The sequence below is a fragment of the Drosophila eugracilis genome, unplaced genomic scaffold (genome assembly GCF_018153835.1).
Source record: "Drosophila eugracilis isolate 14026-0451.02 unplaced genomic scaffold, ASM1815383v1 contig_2155, whole genome shotgun sequence".
Lineage (NCBI taxonomy): Eukaryota > Metazoa > Arthropoda > Insecta > Diptera > Drosophilidae > Drosophila > Drosophila eugracilis.
The window spans coordinates 146,353-170,147 of NW_024573039.1; the positions used below are offsets into that span (position 1 = coordinate 146,353).

General features: G+C 39.3%; 1 protein-coding gene across 8 annotated transcripts in view; it reads left to right on the forward strand.

Moving 5' to 3' along the window:
- LOC108111850 (serine/arginine repetitive matrix protein 1) overlaps window positions 1-22,874 on the forward strand; it is a 90,059-nt gene extending 67,185 nt beyond the window's left edge. For 3 of the 8 annotated variants that reach the window (XR_001772602.2, XR_001772598.2, XR_001772600.2), the window contains 5 exons: window positions 4,831-5,031; window positions 9,012-9,085; window positions 15,352-15,564; window positions 16,269-16,497; window positions 19,737-22,874. Coding sequence is in view for 2 of the 8 variants with exons in the window: in XM_017221458.2 (XP_017076947.1) it covers window positions 4,831-5,022; window positions 9,012-9,085; window positions 15,352-15,564; window positions 16,269-16,358; window positions 16,407-17,318 (1,481 nt within the window). In the remaining 6 variants the exon portion in view is untranslated. Of the gene's footprint in view, window positions 1-4,830; window positions 5,032-9,011; window positions 9,086-15,351; window positions 15,565-16,268; window positions 17,750-19,736 lie in introns of those variants that run through there. The other 5 variants (XR_001772603.2, XR_001772599.2, XR_001772601.2 and 2 more) reach the window with 2 other exon arrangements.
- Window positions 22,875-23,795: the final 921 nt, after the last annotated feature.

The window sequence follows — 23,795 nt, forward strand, 5'->3', positions numbered from 1 at the left end:
CATATGATTGCCTCGACTGGCTCGGATGTAGTCCAATCTGGACGTCCAATTTCCAAATACCTTTTCCATTTGTGGCTGTATATCGGCTATAACGTGGCGAATGTTGTCTTCCAACTGGCCAAGCGTTAGTGGCTTTTCCGAATTGACCAATGACTTTACATAGCCCCGCAGAAAGTAGTCTAGCGGTGATCTCACAAGATCTTGGAGGCCAAGGCGAAACGTATCCTTCAAGAAATCATTATTTTTGAAATAAAATTGCACTATTTTCAAGCCTTGTTCAGGGGTGAGTCTATTTATGATGATTTGCCGAGTCAAACTGAGAATAAATCACTTGACAGCTGTTAAATCGGTTGCCATCTTGAACACTAAAGCCAACTTTAAGCTCTGTACCTCTAAAAAACCAACACCCTTTATATGAGCTGTAGTTATGACTTAAACTTAAAACTAATATTTGAAATGCAGTTGACAAATCCAAGCTCTTTCCCGACTTTCACCAATTAATAACCATTTGAAAGGCACACAACAAAGAAAGTTTGCGGCTTGGAAAACCCTAAAAAAAAAAGCCCTCCATGGCCAGCATAAAATTGAATTCCCTTCAGCTTGTGCATATTCAAACATCTCTTTTATTTGTTCGGTTTGTCGATCAAAAAAAAAAAAGCAGAAAGAAAGCGGAAAACCCGGAGATAAAAAGGAAAGCACTAAAACCAGCCAGAGGCATTTCAAGATGCTTCTTCTTCTACTCTCTTTCTCTGTATGTATGTGTGTGTGTGTGAGTATCTGTGAATGCTTCGATTGAGTGCGCAATCTTCAAAGGCATACCAACCAAGTTGCAAGCCCAGGAAGAAGCCACATTTCACTCACCCTCCGAACGAAAACCTAACATTATATATATTTTTTTATTAATTTGCACTTTTATAGTTGACAAAGGGGGCGTGGCTGTTGGCTGTTGGCGAGGTAAACATTTGGAAAAACTGCAGTCGCTGGCACTTATCGACATGCCGCACACTTGAAATTGAACGAAAGCAAATATTTTTACTGCACAACAAAACGAAAACAAAAGCAAAACCAAAAACAACAACTGCACCGCATACCTAATAAAAACCGATGCCACACCCCCTAAAAGAGGGCGGCGTTGGCTGCGGTTTTCACTTTCTGTTCTTACAATAGCAGTCAAAACTTTAGGAGTGCTTTTTGTTTATTTACAAAAAAATAAATTTAAATAACTTTTAAAAGTTTAACAATTTTAAATCACAAAAATAATGACTTTAAGTTTTGGGTAGAGTAAAGATATATTAAAAAAAAATGTAGAAAATTTTAAAAAATATATCTCAAAATGTTCGATCCTTGAAACCATTTTCCTGATTTCTAAAATCTAAAAAAGAAACGAAATTTCACATCCTTTATAACTTCTAACTTCTAACTTTTCATTTTAGTAAAGTTGTTTTTTTTACTTACCACTATTTCGTTGACCTCAGCTGTTTGCGAGTGTGTGAGGAGCAGCATGCAAAAATATTTGCACTTGACTGGCGGCTGCTGCTGCCGCTGCTGTTGCAGCGGAAACGGAAACATGACACCTGCGCAGCCACACACACACACATTTGCAGAAGCACATAAAGGGGAAAAGGGGATATGGGGTTAAGAGGAAAAGGGTAGGAGAAGGATAAGAGAGGGAGAAAAGGATAAGAGGGACGAATGCAGACAGCGCTGGGCAAACAAACGCAAACCGAGCCGAGATAAACAGGAACTTATTATGCGAACTCATGCAAGATGAGGCTGTTGGGCGGTGGGCGGCAAATAAGTGGGCGCGGCTGCGTGGCAAGGAGTACAAGGGTATATGGGGTAGTAACACTGCAATTGCAACTGGGTTCGGTTGTTTTGTGCTCTATCTGAAATTACACGGACAACAATGGCAATCCAGTCAGAGGCACACTCACAGGCACCCCACAGCCCGCAAATGCCTTGCCACTGTCATCCTCTTGTTTATTGTTATGTTTGCCAATTGCCAGACCACAGCTGCCACGCCCTCCGTAGTCAGTCCTACAGCATCCGCCACCCCCCCCACTAAATGAGGCATGTGTTTTCACACCTTGACCCCAGCAGGTGGCATCGAAATAAAAACCAAAACAAAAACCGCAAAAAGCGATTAAGGGTAAGACTCGAAGAGATGGATACTCAGCAGTGGAAGTTTGCTAAGACTTAATAAATAAAGTTTAGCCATGGCATTTTGAATAAATTCAACTTGCTATTGCTTAAACAGCCTTCAGACCAAAACTAAAAATAAATTCATAGATTAATTTTCATATAAAAACCCATGAAATAAATCAATATTTTAAAAACTAAAAACAAAACCAAAGAAACAGTCATTTTAGCAAGTTTTTTTAGGTGCCCAAATAATCAGCAGCTGTATAAATCTAGCCTAATCTGCCAAATCGTTCCGGTTGGTCTAGCATGCACTGCTTGCGCATATCCGTTCACCCTGTTGGGCAAGCAGTAGGTCGAGTAAAAAGTGTTGCCTGCATTTGGGCGCTGTTTGCGATTTATTTTGTTAGAAATTCATTTGTTTTTCCGCCCAACAGCTGTCGCATCATCAACACACAAAACCGTTTTGTTTGTCCCACAAATAATTTAGACATTTACGTGAAAATTCAGCGCCAGCAGCTGATAATAAAGAGACGAGAAAAAAAAAAAAAAAAAAAAAACGAGAATAAAAAATGAGGCCAAAGGGCAGGGGAAAGCGAGAAAAATTGAGGGAAAACTTTTGGTAAATTAAAGCCAAACAAAACGTCAGATGCCAGCTGCACATGAATATATATTAGACTTAATGCATTTCGTCAACATTTTGCTCACAATGTGAGAAAGATGCAAACGATGCCAGAGACATAAAACGCAGAAACCCGAAAAGAATGCGAGAATGCAAATCCACTCGAGTGTGACGAGAGAAAAGATGAAAATGGGAATGGGAATGTTAAAATGGGAACAAGAAATAAAAAGGAAGCCATAAACAGACAAAGTGAGTGTCAGTAGAGGACGAACGAAGGCGAAGACTTAGGGAAAACCCAAGAAAATTCCGATCCAAGTAAATTAGTTAAGTTAACTGGAATTTTAAGTTTTTTCTGGCTTGCCAAAACCCTGCATAAATATTTTTTAAAATATTTTTTAAACTTCTCATAGCTATAAACTTTTTTTTTCGATTAAATTTGTGCCCGGGGATTGTTGTTTAGGCAAAATAAAACAATGCAAGTATAAGCGCTCGACTTTGACTCTCCAATTTTGGCTTAAATGAAAATGCATTTGCCCACGTATGCGTGTGTGTGTGTATGGCGTAAGCCAGCGAGCAAATTAAAAACTAACGCCAAAGGCAACGACAACTGCAGGCCGTCGTCTGCAAGCCAACCACCCACTTTTCCCTGCCCCTTCATGCATTTTTTACCCTTTACTCTCCCTCCTTAGCCCGCTCTCCTTTTGTTCCCAGCTGGAAACCTGCTTTTTGGACGCTTAGCATGGCCAAACAATTCAACGCCCTTGCCTAGGGAAAATCCCTACATCCCGCATCCCTTCCATCGTCCACTGAATTTTCCCCCACACTCTCACTCACTCTGCCCTCTTGCCCCGCCCGTTTTCCGCTGCCTGGTTTCATGCATTTTTAAGCAGCCATTTGTCAAGCGCGTGAGCTCAACTCACCGAATTTTCTGCAGTGTGTGTGCAGTCCGCTGCATAAGCACTCGAAGAAAATTAACAAATTTACGTCTAAGATAGTTTTATAAATGAAAAGCAATTACTAATATTTAATAAAAGTTCCTAATAAAAATCTCAAACTCTGTGATTTGTCCCACCTTCCAGCTTCTTCTTTAACAAGCTTGCCCCAAATTGTTTCGAGTGCAGTTAAAAGTAGTCGCTGTGTTCGTGTGTGAGGTTAAAACTTTTAATTAACTAAAATTGAGGCGCCTCGACCACAAAGAACCTTTTTTTTTGCCGCTCAGCATTGAAAGGCAACCACACCGACGCCGAAGTCAAAGTCAGAGACCGAGAGAAAAGCGCCTTTTACCTTTTTTGAGGAAACCAACCGACAGCCACTGATAACCCCGCCGCCCCCCTTGACACCTACCATGCCATGCCCATGGAGGTGACTCGAAAAAGAAGCGAAAACTTTCGACAGGCAAAGTACAAGATACTTAAGGCAACTGGCAAGTCAATTCAAACACTTCGAGCGACTCAACAGATCAAAATCGCGTGTGTCGCTTTTTAGGCAAAGAACAAGGAGGGAGAGGTGTATAGAAGGCGGGGTGGTATGCTTACGAAAAGGACTTTCAAGGGTTTTTCTAGGAGGGCGGGCAATGGCAAAGCCTGACTGAGGACATGCCCCAAAGGCAACCAGCGTATTCATGCTGCGCGAAGCTTGTGGATTTGTCGTACATCAGACAACTGCTCCGGGAAATTTAAAAGAATTTGTATTTCGTGTGTTCTGCCTTTAGACAGTAAAAAAGAAACCAAACAAGTCTTTCTCCAACAACTGAAGGTTCTTAGAATATGTTTTAGGAAAAGTTCAAAGGAGATAACAAGCCGGCAAGCTGCCAAACTAAGGGTTTCACGATTTATTAGAAATTTAAGAAAGTGTTTTTGGCTGATTTAATAAGAGAACAAAATGAGTTAATCTAAGGATTAGCATTTGGGATATATATTAAAGTATTTCTTCTTTATTTTTTTAACATTTATAAAAAAGGGATGTATCTTAAAGTTGTTCCAAAAGTTAAGCCATATCAATAAGGATTTTTTCATATTTTTAAACTCAATCTTTGTAGCTCATTTAACCCATTTAATTTAAACTTACAGATTCGGAACTGGAAGAGTTTGAGACGCCGGCACGGTACAGACCAGACTCGCTAAGTGCACTGAGCCGAGCCACCCGCTTTACGGAGGACGAGATCAAACGAATTTATCGGGGATTTAAGGCTGAATGCCCGACGGGCGTCGTCAAGGAGGACACCTTCAAAGTGATCTACTCGCAGTTCTTTCCACAGGGAGGTTCGTGCGGTACAGTATACTTTGTTTCGTTAACCCTTTTGACTTGAACTAGTGATTACTAACGCCTGCCTTACTGTATCTGTATGCTCTTATCTGTTATCTGCATTAGCGCCATTGCATAGCTATAGCTATCGAGCTATCGTTATCGATATTTAGCACTTATCGGTCTCACAAGCTAGCTAGCTAAACAGTACAGTCACCACCATCACAAACATCGTGTAGTTCGAGTTGCAACATCCCGATCTCGTTCTAGATGTGTTCGTGTGCCTTCTGCGTTCGAGTTTCGTGTTAAACTAACTTAGCATTTAATGTTGACTTTGCCACTTAACTACTTAGTACCTACTACTACTTAGTACTTAGTTCTTAGTTGTGTTTGTGTTTTTGTTGCTTTTCTGTATTCCATATCAATGTCTGTGTGAGAGTCTCATCACTCATTTCATATTTTGAGTTGGGTATTGAAGCCACCTTTTAGTTAGTATTTTAGTTTATATTTTATGTAAATTCCAACTTTAAAGTTTATCAACCCAAATATCACAGTTAAAGGCAGAAACTTAACAGCAATCGATGAGAATTTTAAGGGGGGGCGAAAGCGGAAACGGAAAAGCGGAATTCGAATGGAAATGGAAATGAAAATGAGAGTTACGATTAGCAAAGGACCACAAAACAAATGGCAATTGACTGGAGATTTCCCACCGACCCAAAAACACTTAGCCCCTTTCCTATTTGCCCCAAAAAAAAAAAAAAGAAAAAAGTCAACCCATTGATAAAACTGTATGAACCCAAAGAGTTGCCAGTGGCTGATCATCGGGGATGGGTTTTGGGATTTGGATTGAGCCCTAGAACAGAGGGAGAACCAACGATAGAGAGAATGGCGGATGGCAGGGTGGGTGGAACAGAGGACCAGAGGACCAAGGATGATGCTAATGACGATGATGCTGGACTATATTCAGCTTGGCCAAAAGGCGACTCTTTGTTTGGCCGGGCTGGGAAGCTGGCCCTTCTGGCTTCTGAAAATATGAAATGCAGAAAGCAAATTAGCAAAAAAAAACAAAAACCATAAAAAGCAAAATCATGTTTCACAAGTCGCGGTCGCGGAGGGGGCGTGCCAGCCAAGCCACCCACTTGACCTCGTTTGAACAACAAGTGAAATTTTTTCTGCATTTCTTTTTTTTTTCTGCCCGTCCGTGCACAATTTACATTTACATCTGCAAAGGCTGAAACTGAAGATGAGACTGAGGATAAAAAAGAGAGAAAAAAAAAGGAGGAAGGAAGAAGAAAGAAGGAAGAAGAGGATGGATACTTTCGGTGGCCGGTAACTAACTGAATTCCTGATAGATTACTGCGGGCAAGGGTCGGCTGCGGGCTGGGAATTCGGGATAAGGGTTCGTTCGTTTCCCTGCCAAACGGAAAATGTCAAAGAAATGTAAAGAAAACTCTGGCCAAAGGGTTCATTACTCAACCGAAATATTATGTCCCTTTCGTGGCTAATTTTGTTAAGAGCAAAATTAGACGTTTTCTGACTTTTTTCTATTAGATTAAATGCGACAAATCGCTGGCAATAAGCTTGCGATTTATTTAAAGCCATTAACATGAGAGACCATGGCTGATATTAAATTACAAAAGGTTGTAAACTGGCTGAAAAGACTTTTGTCTTAAGCTTTTCCTTTGGCGGAAAATTCCCAATAATTCTCATTGATTGCCAGAAATTGCTGGGAGAATTCATACACACCTCGGCCATGAGCCATGGCCCATAAATTCAGTTTAGGGAACATTTGTACTGCCTTATAAATCCAGGGCAGGAAAATATATTGCTACACATGTTGCGACACTGAATTATTATAATAAACTTATTTTGACTAGCGACAATGGAGGCTAACATTCGCCCATTGACAGGCGGAAACGGAAACGAGAAATTCCCAGTAAAACACGGGGGCTTATGTACATATCCTGCCCACTCCCCTCCCCCTCAATCTCTCTTATTCTTCATCATGTCTGCCGTTATCTGATGAAAAATAAATAATGAAATCATTTTTTATTTTGATAAGCTGCTTTGCCACACACACACACACACGCACGGACTCGGCGTAGGAGGAAAAAAAATCATCATCAAAGTTGGTGATTTATCACTTTGCCTGTTTCCCTGGTTTTCTTCTCTCTCTCTCCTTCTCTTTTTTTTTGTTTTTCGCGCCGCTTTTCTTTTGGCAAATTTCTGCGCAAATTTTATAACAATTTTTACATGGCACATTTGCAGTCATTTTTGATTTGGCAGAGGAGAGCAGAGGAGCAGATGCCATCTTTGCCATTGAGCTTTGACCTTGTGGGCGTGGCACTCTGCGTCATGCGTCATAAAAACACATTAAGCATCAAACAGCCACAATAAATTTGAACAAATAAATTTATACAGCCGCACTGTACGTGCATACATACAGTGCGATTCATGGCTTTAAGGTGCTAAAAAAAAGTTTAAAGTTCAAGGCGCTGCTTGGATTGGATTCAAATGGTAATCTCAAGGAATCTAAATAGTATAGCAGAGATAATCTTTTTAATAAGCTTTAAGCTATCAATAAGGCGTAAGAGAAATAGGGTATCTACCCAGTAAGCTTTTGATTTAAGGAAATGGCAGAAGTTAGTCGCTAATATCTGAACACAAGTCAGTAGTAAACTGGTTCCCAAATTGAGTTATCGACTGCAAACAGTAAATGCAACAAAATTCGCCAATAGCCTGAACTTTCACTTTATGGCCCCCGCGATTCGCGAAGGACTTTTCGGGGGCATCAAGGCGGGCACCGAATGGCATTTGATGCTGCTTTATGAAGTGATGACTTGCCAAGGGGGCCGTCCTGCTTCCTGCCGAAAAAAGGTGTAAACGTTGTGAGTGTATTAAACCAGAAAAAAAAAAACAACAACGAACTTTGGCATCAAGCCATAAACATAAACGCGAATCGTAAAAAAGTAGCCGAGCAGCAAGTGAGAGAGGCAAGGGCAATAATCAAAATGTTATGTGATGGCCAGATAAAGAAATTGTTCTGACAGCGCGAATGGTGGTGGCGGGTACACTAAGTGCGCTAAGTGCTCTTGGCGAAAGTCGGCGAACGCGATAACAAGGCTGGCAAAAAGGGGAAAACTTCCGACAAACTCACAATGCTCTCATAAGTAGGCAACACTTTTTTCCAAAATTAGTTCCAAGCAGTGTGAGCAAGCAGTGCTTATCAGTAGACACAGGAGACACTCGCATAATTAGCTGCAAACTGTTTCCCTTCCCACTTTTGGTTTTCTTTTACCCTCCGACCCCACATCCGGTGGAAACTTTCGGCAACCCCAAGTCCCAAAAAATGTTGACTTTTCCACTGATAAACAGCAAAGACAAAAAGCACAAACACACACACACACACACAAAAAGAAATAGCTGCAACCGAAACGAAAACATGGAAAAACTTTTGCGGTTGACAAAACTGAAAGGAAAAGCGAAAGTTTCTGAAACCCAAGACGAAGACGACCCACATAAAAGTTGCCAAGCTAGAACAGGGCACCAAAACTCATATCTTTCTACTGGCCAACTATCGAACCGTTATCGCTTTCTTACACGGAAAGAAAAGTTAATTAATAAAGGACAACTCCTTAAATAGTTTATTATGAAGAGGTTGAAAGGATTTTGTATTGAAATAAACACATTTTTGTATAATTTTGGTCAGGAAATTTAAATTTATTACTTTTTTTTATCAATCACCATAACCACAAGATTACCTTTATCTTTTTCACTGTGTATGTGAACTCATATGTGTTAATCTTTGTGTAAATGTCTGTGTATTTGTATATCTAGAGTTCATTTGATAATGTTACCAAAAGTTGAACCGCTTCAGTTGAGACCTAATTGGTCGACTTTTGCCAGCTTACAGCTAACCCATGGAATGTTCTTATTTAACGCCCTTCTTATCTTGCTTTCATTCAAACCCACAACGTCGACAATGCGCCACCACCCACATAAACAGCCAATCCAACCTTATATGCGCACTATGTATTTAACACACTGGATCAGGATCACAGCGGCATTGTCAGCTTCGAGGTAAGTTTTATTATTATTTTACTTTAAGAAAAAGGCGGAGGTTTATCTAATAATCCCTTCTAATTAACACTGCCTTAAACCATCTTTATAAGTAACAGTGATGGCTAAGAATATTTTAAACAAGATATAGTAAAATCTAAAACACTTTTTTCCAATATTTTTCCATTTTGATTAACAAATAGTTACCCATCCTTGGCCCTAATGACATCCAAAAATTCTGTGTGCCTTGTAGCCAGCACTGCTTTTCATTTCTGTGAAAATTCTTCTGATACCCTACTACCCCTCCTCCACCGCCTCACAGTATGCGACATCAAAGTAAGGCCTGTGGCTATCTCAGACTATGAGAAATGCAATGGGAAGCATTTGAGCAGCTCATTTCCGTGTGCGATGTGTGTGTGTGTGTGTAAATGTGTGTGTGTGTGTTTTGCGTCCTGGCCAGGTCGTCTCTTCATCTCAATCTCAATTCCAATGAAGACCAACTAATGGAGTTCGGCCGTTTGTATGGCCCTAAGGCGAAATTGGGATTTAGATTGGACCATCATCGAGACATGGAGCACTGGGAGGAAATTGAGAAATTGTCTTAGAAATCAACTTTCGTACAACAATTTGTGGCACTTACTCCTGTCTGTCGGCACCATTTGCAATTAAAGCGAACACAAGGCCAATACAAGCATAATGATGGCAAACATAGCTACCCTAATGGCTAACCATTTGTGGTAGCTTACACTGTGAAAAATAATTAATAACTAAATGTAAACAAAGAAAATGAAAGAAAAGGAAATCTTAACTTATTTGATTTGGTAAACCTCTAAATTGATTTTTACCAAAAGTATTATCTATTTCTCTCAGTGCATGTCTGTACGCCTTTTCCGTCAGATAATATTGCATACATTCAAGGGCGTTGAGAGCTGGGCAAATTTATGGCCAACTACATAATTGAGCGGACACCGAGAGTCCGGTTCCGGGGGAGTGTGGCCATAGTTTGTGATTGAATCGCTTTGCCGTTTATCGCTGGCTATCGTTATCGATAATTAATCTTGCCAATTGAATGGCCAGGCAAATGCGTACATTGCGTAGGCTGTGAGTACACGAACAAACAGGCTCCTCTTCAGCAATTCAATTTAATTTACTCGCTGCGTCTCTTAATGTCCGGACGATGATGCGGCGCAAAGTTGAAAATGTTGAGGTCACCCGGGTGATGGTGGGTGGTGGTCTGGTTTGGTGCCACATGATTCCCGAGGGGCAGAAGCGCAGACCCTGAAGACTTAAGTACAATGAAATTACTTTCGACATTTTAAGTATAAAATATGGCTGACAGCCGAGTCGAGTTGAGTTCAGTACAGTTTGCTCTTGGACAGGGTAAAAAAAAATATCAGTAAATTATTATAATAGAATATATTTTTTATACTATAAAGAAGTAAAGTTGTGCCTTGAAATTATTAAAAATTAATAGTAGTAAAGGTTAATATAATAATAGGTTTTTTTTAGAAGTTTTTCTAAGATTTATCAGCATCTCCAAGGCCTTGCAGACTTTTTAAATCAGAAACCTTAAATAAAAATAGTTAATAAACCATAAATAAAAGTTTCCTAAACTACTTTTTCAAGCATTTTAGTTTAAATCATTCAAATTATATAGATATTTACTCAAAAAGTAGATCAAATTTATCCAAAAACCTTCCCCTTTTTCTTAGTTTCTCTCAGTGCAGCTTAGAAGCAAAAGTTGTGTAGCCTCGTGAGTTTCTAAATGAAGCTGATTTGGCTTAGAGGGGTGGTAGAAAGTCGAAAGGGAGGCTTTGAAAAAAAGGGGGATGGCGCCAAATGACGCTGCAAAACGCCCCCTCAAGAAGCCAACAACAACAACAGGCAGAGCTCCAATGGGGCAAATTGGTCTGGTAAGCGCCTTTAGTTACGGTTTATTAGTGACAGCGACCAGGCAGCCAAGAACAAAGACCACCGCCAGATACATAGATGGTTAAGCGCTCTATTAACTGGCACAGCATAAAAGTTGTAATACGCAAAGTACAAACTCAGAAGCCAGACGCCCCACCGCCTGCTTTTTCAACTCCACCCACTTTATAACCCATCCATCTTAAAGGACATTAAAGTTTTGGGTACCGAAAAGTGTTTGCTCATTGAAGGAGATGCCAAAGTGAAGTTGGGGAAAAGGAAAATGGGTTACCCATGGCTAAGACTCAGCTTGGGTTCTTCTTGAATTTTTCACTAAAATATAAACTTAACTCCCAGAATCAGGCTAAGCAAGGCAATATTCATATAAAATCCACTATCTAGTTCATAAATTCTACTATAAATTCCAGCTGCATCTCTTAGACAACTTTAAATAGCAATTAAAAAGCAATCGAGTTGCATATTTTCCCAGCAAAGAGACGGAAAACTGACTTAATTTTCAGCGGTATTAGCATACTTTCAGAATTAAGCAAAACAATTATCAGCCAAAAATGGTAAAAGCTCCAATTAGATGCGGTCAACGAAAAACAAAAACGAGAAAAATGCAAAATGGAAAATATAATAGTGCAAGCAGTGCATTTTCAGAGCATTTCCTTTGCTTTTTGGCTGCTGTTTGCCGGAGGGTAAAATGAGAAAGACCACACCACGAAAAATAATGCTCGAAATTCAGAAATCAAAGAAAGAAATCAAAATGTCTCGAAATTGAAATAAAATGCCAGCGGCCAGAGGGGGGGAAAACCTATAGTTTCGCGAGTTTCTCCGCTGTCGCCTGTCATTGCCAACATTTCTATTGCAGTCAGCGGAATGCAAAACAAAATCTAGAAAATAAACCCAAAAATATAAAAAGAAAAATAGAAGCAAGAAAAACCGAATAAATTTCCTCAGATCAGGGGGAGGCAAAAGCGGGAGCCAACCCCCGTGGCGCATGCAAATTGCGAAAACATTTTTATTTTCATTTTTTCTTTTTTTTTTTGTACTTCTGTTTGCAGTTTATCCAGTGTCTTGCGATGGCTGCCTTTGCAATGTCCGAACATGAACTCCACTTCCGGTTGTCAGAGGAGTCGTCGCTGGGGGCGGGGGGAGAGGGGGTGGGGCCAGGAAACACACACAATGCCATTGAAACGATGAATTATGGCGATTTTAACGCCAACTTTGTCAGGCACTGTGACGTAATGGGCAGGGGGTTGGTGAAAGTCGGGGGAAAAACAAGGGCAAAGGCGGTAAAATAAGAGTAGGCGAGTCGAAGACACACACACACACACACACACACACACACACACACACACACACACACACACACACACACACACACACACACACACACACACACACACACACACACACACACACACACACGCACAATAGGAAGTGCAGAAAAAGAAATTCCATGGATAGCAGCTAAACAGCAAGGCAAAACCCAAGTCAAACAATGGGACAAGACCTGGGAAAAAAGGGAAAACGGAAAAGGGAGGAGAGCGTGACACGACTGAAAGTTTTTGGGATAGAAATTTAAATGAAATGTTTTTAAAAGATAAAGAGAGTATATAGATTTTCGATCTATAAATTGTAATATTATATAAACTAATAAGATAAAATGTGGCCTGAAGATTCTGATCTTCTAATGTAAAACTTACCAGGAAAATGAATTTATTACTCGCCTCGCTTGCCTTACTCAAAACGTAATCTATTTAATGACTTTAAGAAGCAATCAAAAGTACTTATCGCTCTGAAAGTAGAAAGTAATGTTTATAAATATTTGATTGGATAATTTGCAAGCCTTCATTTATGAACAGCAAAGTGCAATTTACAAATCAATATTGCTTGGTGCAGCCTCGAGTGTCTGGGCGAGGAATAATCGCAATCACGTCAGCCATGTCAGTCCATCTCTGATAGAAATGCTTTTCCTTTTGGCTTCTCCCCTCTCTCCCGTTACAACAGCTTATCTTTGCCTTTTTGCCTGCTCGCCATTTTCGTTGTTGAATAATGACCTCAAAATTGTAATGACTACGAGGCACGTACTCGATATAAAGCATGTACAAAGAAGCGCCCTTAACCCATGTTGCCCCCCTCGAGCTTCGAGCTCCTTCTCCTTTCAATGGCTGTAATTCCCTAGTTTTGTATGTGACGGTCTGACTAAGTAGACTTCCGCTTTTCAATTAAGTTCCACATATTGTTGCAAGGTGTTTTATGCGCGATTTGCATGACAGTCGCGTTTATTAAACTGCCAACGAGAGTGGAAAAGAGCGACGACGACAACAACAACAATAGGAAAGGTAATGGCTAAAGCAGGCTAACAGCAAACCTGTCAGGGCCATATTGAAATTGTGAAATTGTAAAATTGTGAAATTGTGGGCAGGGCCAATATGCCAGGGCTAAAATGGCAAAGAGTGTGTGACCTGTTTACGCTGGCAGAAAAGATAAATTGCTCAAGTGTGCGAGATAAAAGCAATCGAGTGTCGGCGTTCAAAGGGGGAAAGGAAATAAATAAAAAAAAAACAAATATATATAAAGAGAGAAAGAGGGAGAGGCAGGAGAGTCCCTAGCAACTGCGTAGAAAGGATTGTTGGTAAAGGAAAAGGACGCCTTTGGCAAGCAGTGAAGTAAAGCAACCAGGTTAACATGACACTTGAGTGCTGCAGCCAGCAGTTTGTTTTGATCACTTCAACAAACCCTGGAACAAAACCAAGAACCGATAGCAACCTGCTTGATTTTTTATTATATTTTTTTTGTTTTTTTTTTAGTTTTTAACCAACATGCTGGTCAAGGCTCTGGAGTCTTTTACAAAGCAAATGGTATCTGTGTTTCTGCTTTGATACTTAAATTAAGAGAAAAAAGTGACATTTTAAAAGGTTTTTTCAGTTCATTTAAGACTAAGAATATGTATTACAGGATTAAAGAAGAAAAATTATGGAAGAGATCCCCCATAAACCGAAGGAATATTAAAAATTTCTAACTTTTTTCCTTACAAAGTTTCCCAAGAAATGTCCTAATGGATGGACACCTCAAAGGTGTACCTCTCTGCCTTCTTTCAACATATCAAACGAACTTAAAATCATTCAAAAAATGTATCAAAATTCTAACCAAACTGATCGAATCGATGGGTCAAACAAAGTGCAGGGAGCAGTCTTTCGTTTGCCTCTTTGGGAATCCACTGGCTGGCATAATCCACTCCCATTAAGCAGTGCAGAGGCATTGGTCAGCAGGCACAGGCAAAAACCATCATAAATCCGCCTAATCACTTGGCCAGAGTGAAAACTTCACTACGAATTTTCAATTTTCAGCTTGTTTTGCCAGCTTGCCGCACTGCAATTTGTCCACGTCGAATCGGGAAAGTTTCCTGCCTTTTTTTTCGATGATTTTTGTTCCATTTCATTTCCATTTTTTTTTCTTTTTGCCATTTCAGTTTGATAAATTAGTCGAAGGCAGAAATTGCCCAAATGGCCAGAGAAAAAGACACAAATGATGCCCCTATTCCGAATCCTAGGTCCAATTCTCGGCATTACTTTTACATTTTATGCTTTTTACTTTGGTGATTTTTTGTTTTCCCATTTTTTTGGGGGGGGGGAGAGGTTTTTTTGCCCCCGGACTTTTAGCATTCGGTATGCAAAAGCAAGACTCAGTCCACCGTCAGCTGTGGCCTTCCCAAAATGCCTCAACACCTCCTGGAGCCCGGGTAAGGAGGGTGTTCGGGCTTGGGGATCGTAAAAACTTTTCCCCATTCTCCTTGCAAGTTCTTATCTAGGTACATTTGTCATACAAAGCATAGAAATAAATGTCCACTTCAGCAGAGGCAGGAACGGCAGCCGGAAATGAGGACTGTGGGCTCCCAAGGGCGGTGCGGGCTTCCATACAGCAGCGGTTAAGGGAATAGGTTTTGTGTTACATTTTTTAGACAAAATTCAATCTACTCTCTGAGATAAAAGAGTTTTGAAGTATTAGGATATAGATTTTGATCAGCTTAGATTCATTTTACAATGAAATATAAGTAGAAATAGAAATAGAAATATCTAAGCCTAAAATGATGATAAAGATAAAATCGTACCTTCTTACTTCACAGAATATACTATATAGAATCCATTACCTATTTCGCTGAACGCGAGTGTACTTAACTTGCTCCTAGTCACTGCGGTTTACGAGCAATTTCTTAAAACATATTTTCAATTTCTTTTATACCTGTAATTCCGGGTGTCTGCCTTCGCCTCCTTCTCCTTCTCCACCTCTGCCTCTGCCTTCAACAACGCCTCCCGCACCTTCCACAATACCAACGTATTTATGCCAACTTATTTCTCATCCTGTCACAGGACTTTGTTCAAGGACTTTCGATACTGTCGCGCGGCTCCGTGGAAGAGAAGCTGCGCTGGACCTTCTCGCTGTACGACATCAATGGCGACGGCTTCATTACGAGGGAGGAAATGACTGACATTGTAACTGCCATATACGAGCTGATGGGCCGACTGCCCGACGAGTGTCCCGAAGAGGAGAAGATCAAGGGCAAAGTAGAGCAGATCTTCCAGGTGAGTTTGCTAGCTTTTTCTTTTTTAGAAAATCTCAAATCCAGGACAATTCGCGACCATTATTTATGCTAATTATGCGCGTACAATTTGAATTTGACTTCGTGAACATGAAACTTATTTACTTTGCATTATGCAAATTCAAATTGTCTATTTCAATTTGCTGGCCAGCTAACTCAGGCTGGTACTGTGGCATTGGCATGGGTATTTTTTGGGGGAGCAGCCTTCGTCGGCAGGACATCATCCTGTTTGGCTTGCCAGTCACGCGTTGTCATTAGCGGTCGTTGGCATTCGGAATAAATTGAGCGCAGCAAATGCGAACGGCGAAAGCCCTTAAATAACGGCATGCGAGAGTGAAATTGATGATAGATGGCCAGGATCATTCACGGACAATTCCGAAAGTTGTCCTGGCCGACGGTTCTAAATCAAAATTCCATAGCAGGCTTTCGGGTGACGGAAGCGGAAGCAGTGAGTCAAAGCAGTGCCAATGGCAAGCAGTTGGCGATTTCAGCAAGCTGTTGCTTCGTTTTCGTTTCTCGTTTTTCATTTCATTTCATTTCAGATATTTTTTTAACTTTTTAATCAAAATTCTAATTAGAAAAATAAGATGAACTCTTATTAAGAAGAGCTTAGACCTTCTGAAATTAAACAACAAAATATTTATCAAAATGAAGTTAAATTTTATATTATTCTTATTCAACTTTTAGAAAATGGACACCAATCGCGATGGCGTTGTGACGCTGGAGGAGTTCTTGGAGGCCTGTCGCAACGACGATGCCATCTCCCGGTCCATGTCCGTGTTCGACACAGCGTTCTGACCATATCCCACGGACAAGGGCGATGAGTATACGGTGCCCCGGCGGCGTCGCCATCAGCAGCCGGCACAGCAGCAGCGTCAGCAACATGTGCAACATCAGCATCAGGAGCCAGAGAAACGTAAGTCCAACCACAAGACGAAGAACAAGCAACAGCAAAAACAGCAACAGCAACCACATAGCACTAGACATCAAAACTGTTGTCATATAATCGACATGGATGGCGATAGCACCACAAGCACCACCACCGCCTCGGCGGCCACTGGAACCACACTCAATTGCAATGTCCTAAATGCTTACGGTGAGGAGGAGGAGGACGAGGATGATGAGGTAGAAGACGAGGAGGACTCCGAGGACGAGGGGGAGTACAGATCGTTTGTCTGTCGGCACTGTCAAAGGCCACAGTCGGTGGTACAACAGCCAAGGTCTGGCCGTCGATCGCAATCCCAGTCCAAGTCGCGCAAGCGCAGCAAGAGCAGGAAACGCCATCAGAACAAACAGGGCCATCATGGCCATCATGGCCAACAGGGTCAGCAGCTGACCCGGTGGCCGGAAATCAATGTGGCCAACGAGCAGGCCATCCGTTTCCGGTGTCCGCAGGTGGGGCCGCAGGTGGGTCGCGACCTTCACACCCCCCAGCCCATGCACTTCCACCATCCCCAGTCGCAGAGCCAGAAGGCCAAGAACAAGTCCCGGTCTCGGAAGCCCCGTTCATCTGCAGCCGTACATCCATCTGCAGCACCACCTGCACCACCAGCGCCAACCGCAGAGGCGTCAATACCGCCCTCCGAACTTCCCCTACCGCCCCTAAATGTGATTGTGGGCGGGGCCGAGGTCGAGGTCGATCCACAGCAGCCACCGCCGCCCACCACGCCCGACTCGCCGTCACTGGTCACCGTGAGCACCTGGTACACGGTGGCCAAGCAGGGTGTCTCCTGCTAATCGCGGTGAGCAGTGAGTATCCTTGCCAGCACCACCCAGCCACATTGCACCACCCAAGTTAAAGAATCCCCTTAAAAAAGAATATCTATAAGGGAATGCCACTAATATCTGGAGATGCTTAGAACTACTTATCCGGCATTTATCGGTAGGGCTTTCGGAATCCAAAGTTATTGTTGCCTACTTTTTAGCGACTCTGTAAATGATTTTAGGACATAGAGTTGAGAGAAGCAAAGACATCGATAGTCGATTGTTTAAAACCAACTTTTCAGTCTTGACTTGCAATGTTTCACGTTTCAGTTCTTGCGTTTTAGTTTTACATTTTTTTTTTATATAGGGTGGCCCACGAAAGATTTGCGTGTTTAAATCGCTATAAAAATGTCAATATTTCCCATTTTTTTTCGAACGTAAACTTAAACATTTTGTAACACGCAAACCTTCTACTAAATATCTGGCATATTGACAAAGACATTTAAAATGTCAAAGTTAACGATAGTTCAAAAAGCAAAAGCTACATGGGCCACTCATATTTTAAAAATTTTACAATAAAGTTTTAGAGAAAAAAAAACATAGAAATTCTCGAAATCTTTACATCTATTGAAATTTGAAGTTGACTCAAAATTAAGATCATAAATATTGGAAATATCGAAAACCTATCGATTGTTTTTGCAGCTTCGCCAGAGATGTTTGTGGCATCCCTTATAGCTACCCCTTCCCGATTCGGTGTTTGAATATATGTATACAATATATATATTTTGTGCTTACATAAATTATATGTGTGTGTTCCAGGGTGGATCTCTGAAAAATAAAATTGGGAAATATCAAATATTAATTAATTAATTTAATCTTTTTTTTAATAGTTTTAATACAAAAATAAGTTGCCTTTCAACTTGTTTTTATTTTAAAGTATAACTTAAGTTAGTTATTTTGAAAGTTAAATGTTAAAAATTAACTAAAATTCATTCAAGATTTAAGTTTTTTATGTTTTTATAAATTACAAATTAATTTTAAATCAAAAATTGTAAATAAATTTATTTGGGCAACTTAAATCACTTTTTAAAAATATGCAAAAAAAAAACGTAAAACCAAAACCGAGATCCACTCTACTGTCTATGTGCATTAAGTTACCGATTTGCCCTATTATTTGTACTATATAATTAGCTAAATGAAGTTTACAAGAATCAGAAACGTGTTCTCTGTGTGTATCGATGTTGATGTTGCAAACTGTCAAATGTGTTATAGTCTTAAAGTACATATAAATCTCTAGAGAATGTAAGTGAAAATGAACCAAAAAACGAAAATATATGAAAAGCATAAAAAAACGTTTAACTTATGTTTCCTTAAACTGTATCATTTTGTGCCCCGAAAGGTCTTCTTAGAAATGTTGTTAGATGTCCTAGAATTACACAAAAAATTGACGTTAGCTGTGATGGTAAAAAAAAAACAAAGTAAATTAAACCACAAAAAGGATAACTTTAATGTTAATGTTGTAAAGAAAGAAAGGAAAACCCAAAATGGTGGAAGGATATTGCTCAAAGGAAACTGTACATTAAGCTGGAAGTGTGTGGGTGTGCGTGTGTGAGTGTGTGTGTGTGTGCAGTTGGGAGATTCAGAGAGAAAGATTTTTTTAACCAAAACAATTTTCCATTTATTTAAAAAGCTTTAAACGTTACGTTGATTAAATTTTGTAAAAATAATCCGAAATCATATTGAATGAAATAAATATGCAGATTAATGAACAGTCAGTCGAATTTCAGAGCATAAAATATTTTGCTTTTATAAGTGGAAAAAAACCAAACGTTGTCATTGAAATGCAAATTGAATACCGAATTGGCCTATAAAGCAAAAAAACATGGCGACAAATAAACAAATTGTAAGGTTTTGTTTTTAATTGAAGGCAGCTTTCTACTTTATTGGTTAAATGTAAATGTGAAAGGTTGCCGATGCCGATGCTGCTGCTGCTGCTGCTGCTGCTGCTGCTGCTGGCATTAAATTCCATTCGATTTGCATTATATTTCCTATAGAATTTTGCTGTTCTTCAAACTGCTGTGAACTTTGCTGAGCGTTAACTTTTTTGCTAACTGTTATTGCTTGACATGCTTTTGTTGTTGTTTTGTCATTGTGCCACATTGGACACACCAAGGAGACACACACAGACTAACACACACACACACACACACACACACACATACATACTCAGACGACACAAAATAAACAAGGATGCAAACGCATGGGAATTGAAATTCGTGTATGGCAATTAAAATATCTGCTTTCTTTCTCTCTCTCTCTCTCTTTTCTCTCTCTTTTTCTTTCTCTCTCTCTCTCTTTCTCTTTCTCTCTTTCATCTTTCCCTGAACACAAACACCAACACACCAACACACACACATGCAACCGCTTAAATAAACACCCACACACGTGCAGAAATTTGCATAGAAACTAAATGAAAATGCGTAGCGAGAAAGACAACGCGAATCTGCCAAAATAAAAATCTAGGTACCGCATAACCATAAATATGCAATTATGAATGTGTTTGTGCAACTGTAAAAATAACCAAAAATGTGAGCAAAATGTACGGAAAATATATTGGAAAGGCCAACGATAGCTCGAAAGCATTCGATTTTATTGTCATAATTGGCTGGGTTTGCATTTAACAGAAGAAAAAAGAAAAAAACAAAAATAAAGCTGAAGAGCAGCTCTCAAGTGTAAGTAAATTTGTGGCAACGGAAGTGTCACTGCTTGCCCTTGGAAAACAAAGTAAAAAAGAACAAAATGACAGTGTGTGAGTACAAGCACACACACACACAAACACACACTTACTTAGACAGCCCCAATTGAAAATTGAAAATGTACGAAACGAAAGCTTTACACAATGAAACTAAAACTAAAACTAAAAACTGAAACTAAAACTAAAAAACTTAAACTAAAACTAAAAAACTAAAACTTAAACTTAAACTAAAAACTAAAAACTAATAACTTAAAACCTACTCTTAACGATTTAATGAGAAAACATATATAGAGAGAAATGAAAATTAAACAGAAACTATATTTATACGAATGGGAAATAGCAAGGAAAAATCCTAATTACGAGTACATTTAATTGGAAACAGTTTGACTTTCTATTTGAAAAATATGTAAACAAAGGAGACACACACACACAAACACACACACACATACACACACAACTGTAGGTAAATAAATGTGTAAATCAAAATAATAGCCACGAAAAGGAGAAGGAGAATTGCTCCTCGGGGCGTATGCGTAATGTTGAGTGTATTGTTTCTGCTCATTGTTGTTGATGGATACATACATACATCTCTCTGCATTCTCCATTCTGCATTAGCAAATTAATGACAATGATGGAATATCATCAAGTCGACCGGCTATATACATAAGTGTGTGTGTGTACTATGGCGTGTGTGGCTGTTGTGCGTGCCTGCCTGGGAGTGTGTGTGCAAGCCAAAATCAAATAAAAACAATGTTTGAATCAGAAATTGGACCACAGCAAACAAAGAAGTAGCATAAACCGATATCCGCTGTATATGCATATTATATATATTTACATATATAGAAACAGAAATATATATATATATATATACAAGGCATACAGTATTCATCAAGTGCATAGGTGTGTAATTGTAATTTTTTGTAGCTAGAACTAAGTGACACAACGCAGAGAAACCGAAAGTGAAAAACTATTAGAAATAGCAAAAAGATAAATAATGATAACTCAAACATCTCGTTGTACATAGTTAGTGAGTGGTTTTCTTTGCCGTTAAACCAACTACAAATCTTTCTCTCTAAACTCAAAGTAATTGTTGCATTTTTAACAAAAAAAAAAACAAAAGAAAAACAAAACAAAAGAAACCCCCTACATAGCTGTGTACTTAGCTGTAGTCTTCCAGAAGTAACCGAAAAAAGTGAACCATCAACGACGACGAAGAATACTCTATATTCCACTTAGATTGAACCTGTAGCAAATTTGTACCTTAGCCGAAACACCCACAAAAAGCTTTCAAAACAAACAATAAAAACTTCTTCTTATAATAGACGAAAAACCGAGTCCAATAAAGTTTAAAACTAAAAAACTAAAAACCAAACCCTATATATACAAAGATATTGCTGTCGCTCTGTCGGAGAACAAGAAGAAGATGAACTGTATTATTTTTGGATAAATGTTATTGATTTTTCTCTCTGCCCCACACTTCCAAAGGTTATTCAATGTTAGATCCTTCGAACTATTGGTTTCCCAAAATGCATATGTATGTGTAGTATAAACGTTTCGATCTGATCCTGGGCACGACAATATCGTTAAAGAAGCCACAACAGTGCTATATAACATATATATTGATATATAGAATATACCCATTTATCCCACCCCAGACACACAGTACACAACCCTCTCTCTGAATCTCTCTCGCTCTCTCTAACTCTAACTCTCTACTCTAACTATCTGTAGGAAGCCAATTCTTTCTATCTCTACTCCACTCTCTACTTATCTGTGTGTGAATTAGCAATCAAATACTAATGCAAAATCTTTTTTCAAAAACAAAGTGTCAAATTTTCAAACAGAAAAACCAAAAACGAAAGAAAACCAAACCACATGGCAAATATTGATATGACAAAAAGCGAAAACAAAAACCAAAAAACGAAAACGAAAGAAATTTATTGATAAATTGGAGGATTGCCAACCTAGTTGCAAGTATTTTCCAGGCCTAAGCCTTAATGATTAGTGAAATGCAACCGAAATATATGCATATAGAGTGTGTGTTTTCTCCTAATTTCTAAGCTGTTGAAATCAAATTTTACCAATGCAAAGTAAGTATTAAACGAAAAAGTATTGACAAACCAAAACTCTCGTTTTAGAGAAACACTTCAACTTTTTCAGTTCTTAAATGTAAAAACTGTATTAGCCAATTTATTTGTGAGCAAAACTAGGTGTTAAAAATATAAGAAAAGAAATAAGAAAAACAACAAAGAAAAACAACAAGAAAAATCAAGAAAAAGAAAACCAAAAACAAAGATCAGAAAATACATGTCATAGCATAGGCCTAAGGGCGACATTTATTGAGGGACTCCACGAAGGCCACGAAGGACTATTACTATATATCAAAATCCAAAAAACAAAAAAAAAACACAAACACAAACCGAATTGTTATCGGACGAACGACGAATGTTTTTCAGCCACTAACGAGAGATTTTTCCAGTGTTATCAATCGTTTGGTCTACAATCTTCTGGGCCCAAAAGCGATTGAGCCACGTTATAAACCCAATTACAAATTGATCAACTTGAGAGTATATATACAAAGAATATATATATATATATATATATACCCATGTACTAGTTCGTAAACCTAGCTGATCTTTTTTGGTGTAAATTTTAAATGATAAAACCAAAAACGAACAAACTTTCCATGCAATAAAAACAAAAAACAAAAAAATTGTTTCAAAACTACAACCGAAATGTCGTTTATATGCGGAAAAACTGCATGAACCAAAAAAAAATTAAAATTAACAAAAAAAAAAAACAAGAAAAACAAATCGAAAATGTGCATGAAAAACAAACCACTTAATTAAAAGAACAAATATTTTTTTTGTGAAGTTAAAATATGTATAAAACTAAAAGGTATAAAGAAAAATAAAAAACCAAAAAGGAAATATAAAGGAAAAGTGTGGGTTTTCATGGGAAAAGTAAAAGGGAATTTTTGGAAATTTTTCCTTAGTAATTAATCATAAAAGCGTTTAGTGAAAAATTCTCAAAATTTTATCAAAGAACACTCCTCCTGCTTCTGCTGACTTATGGCTTTTAGCTCCTTTCGGACAAGGTTAAGTGGAAAAGTTGGCCGATGCATGCAAAATGCAGCCAAGCGGCTAATGGAATCGTAGGAAGCGCATTTGTATGCCGATCAGAGCGGCAAATTAATACGGAATTAGCTGGTTATGCTCGGACGTAAGCACATATGTTGAACTCCCAGGATCGAAGTCCCTCTGACCGGCCACGTTCTGCAATTATAATGCGGTTACGGCTACGGGCACGCACAAGGAAACCCACTTAATTGTTACACCAAAAACAAAAAAAAGAAAACTATAATAAAAACAAAAAAAAAGAAAGAGCAACGGAAATTGGCCAAGGGCTGTGGACATACATGGTAATCGTTAATTAAATCACGTTGTACCGGAAATGAAGTTATTGACAGGAGCATAGAGTATGGAGTATGGAGTATGGAGTATGGGACGTGGTGTAATTGGCCTAGCCAGGGTATATCGTATCGCCTTCATGTTCCATTAAGGACCCACCTCGGCGGGTGCAATTTCGCGGACAAACGCAACTTTTCAATTTGTTTCAATGCCAAAACGTTGGACGCACAGTCCTGGCCACAAATACCAAATGGCCAGCCGCACACGTACATGGCCCTGGCCACATTTGACCAATGCCCGTTGGCCTAGTTGCCTGCTAGCCTGCTAGCCTGCTTGCCTGCTTGC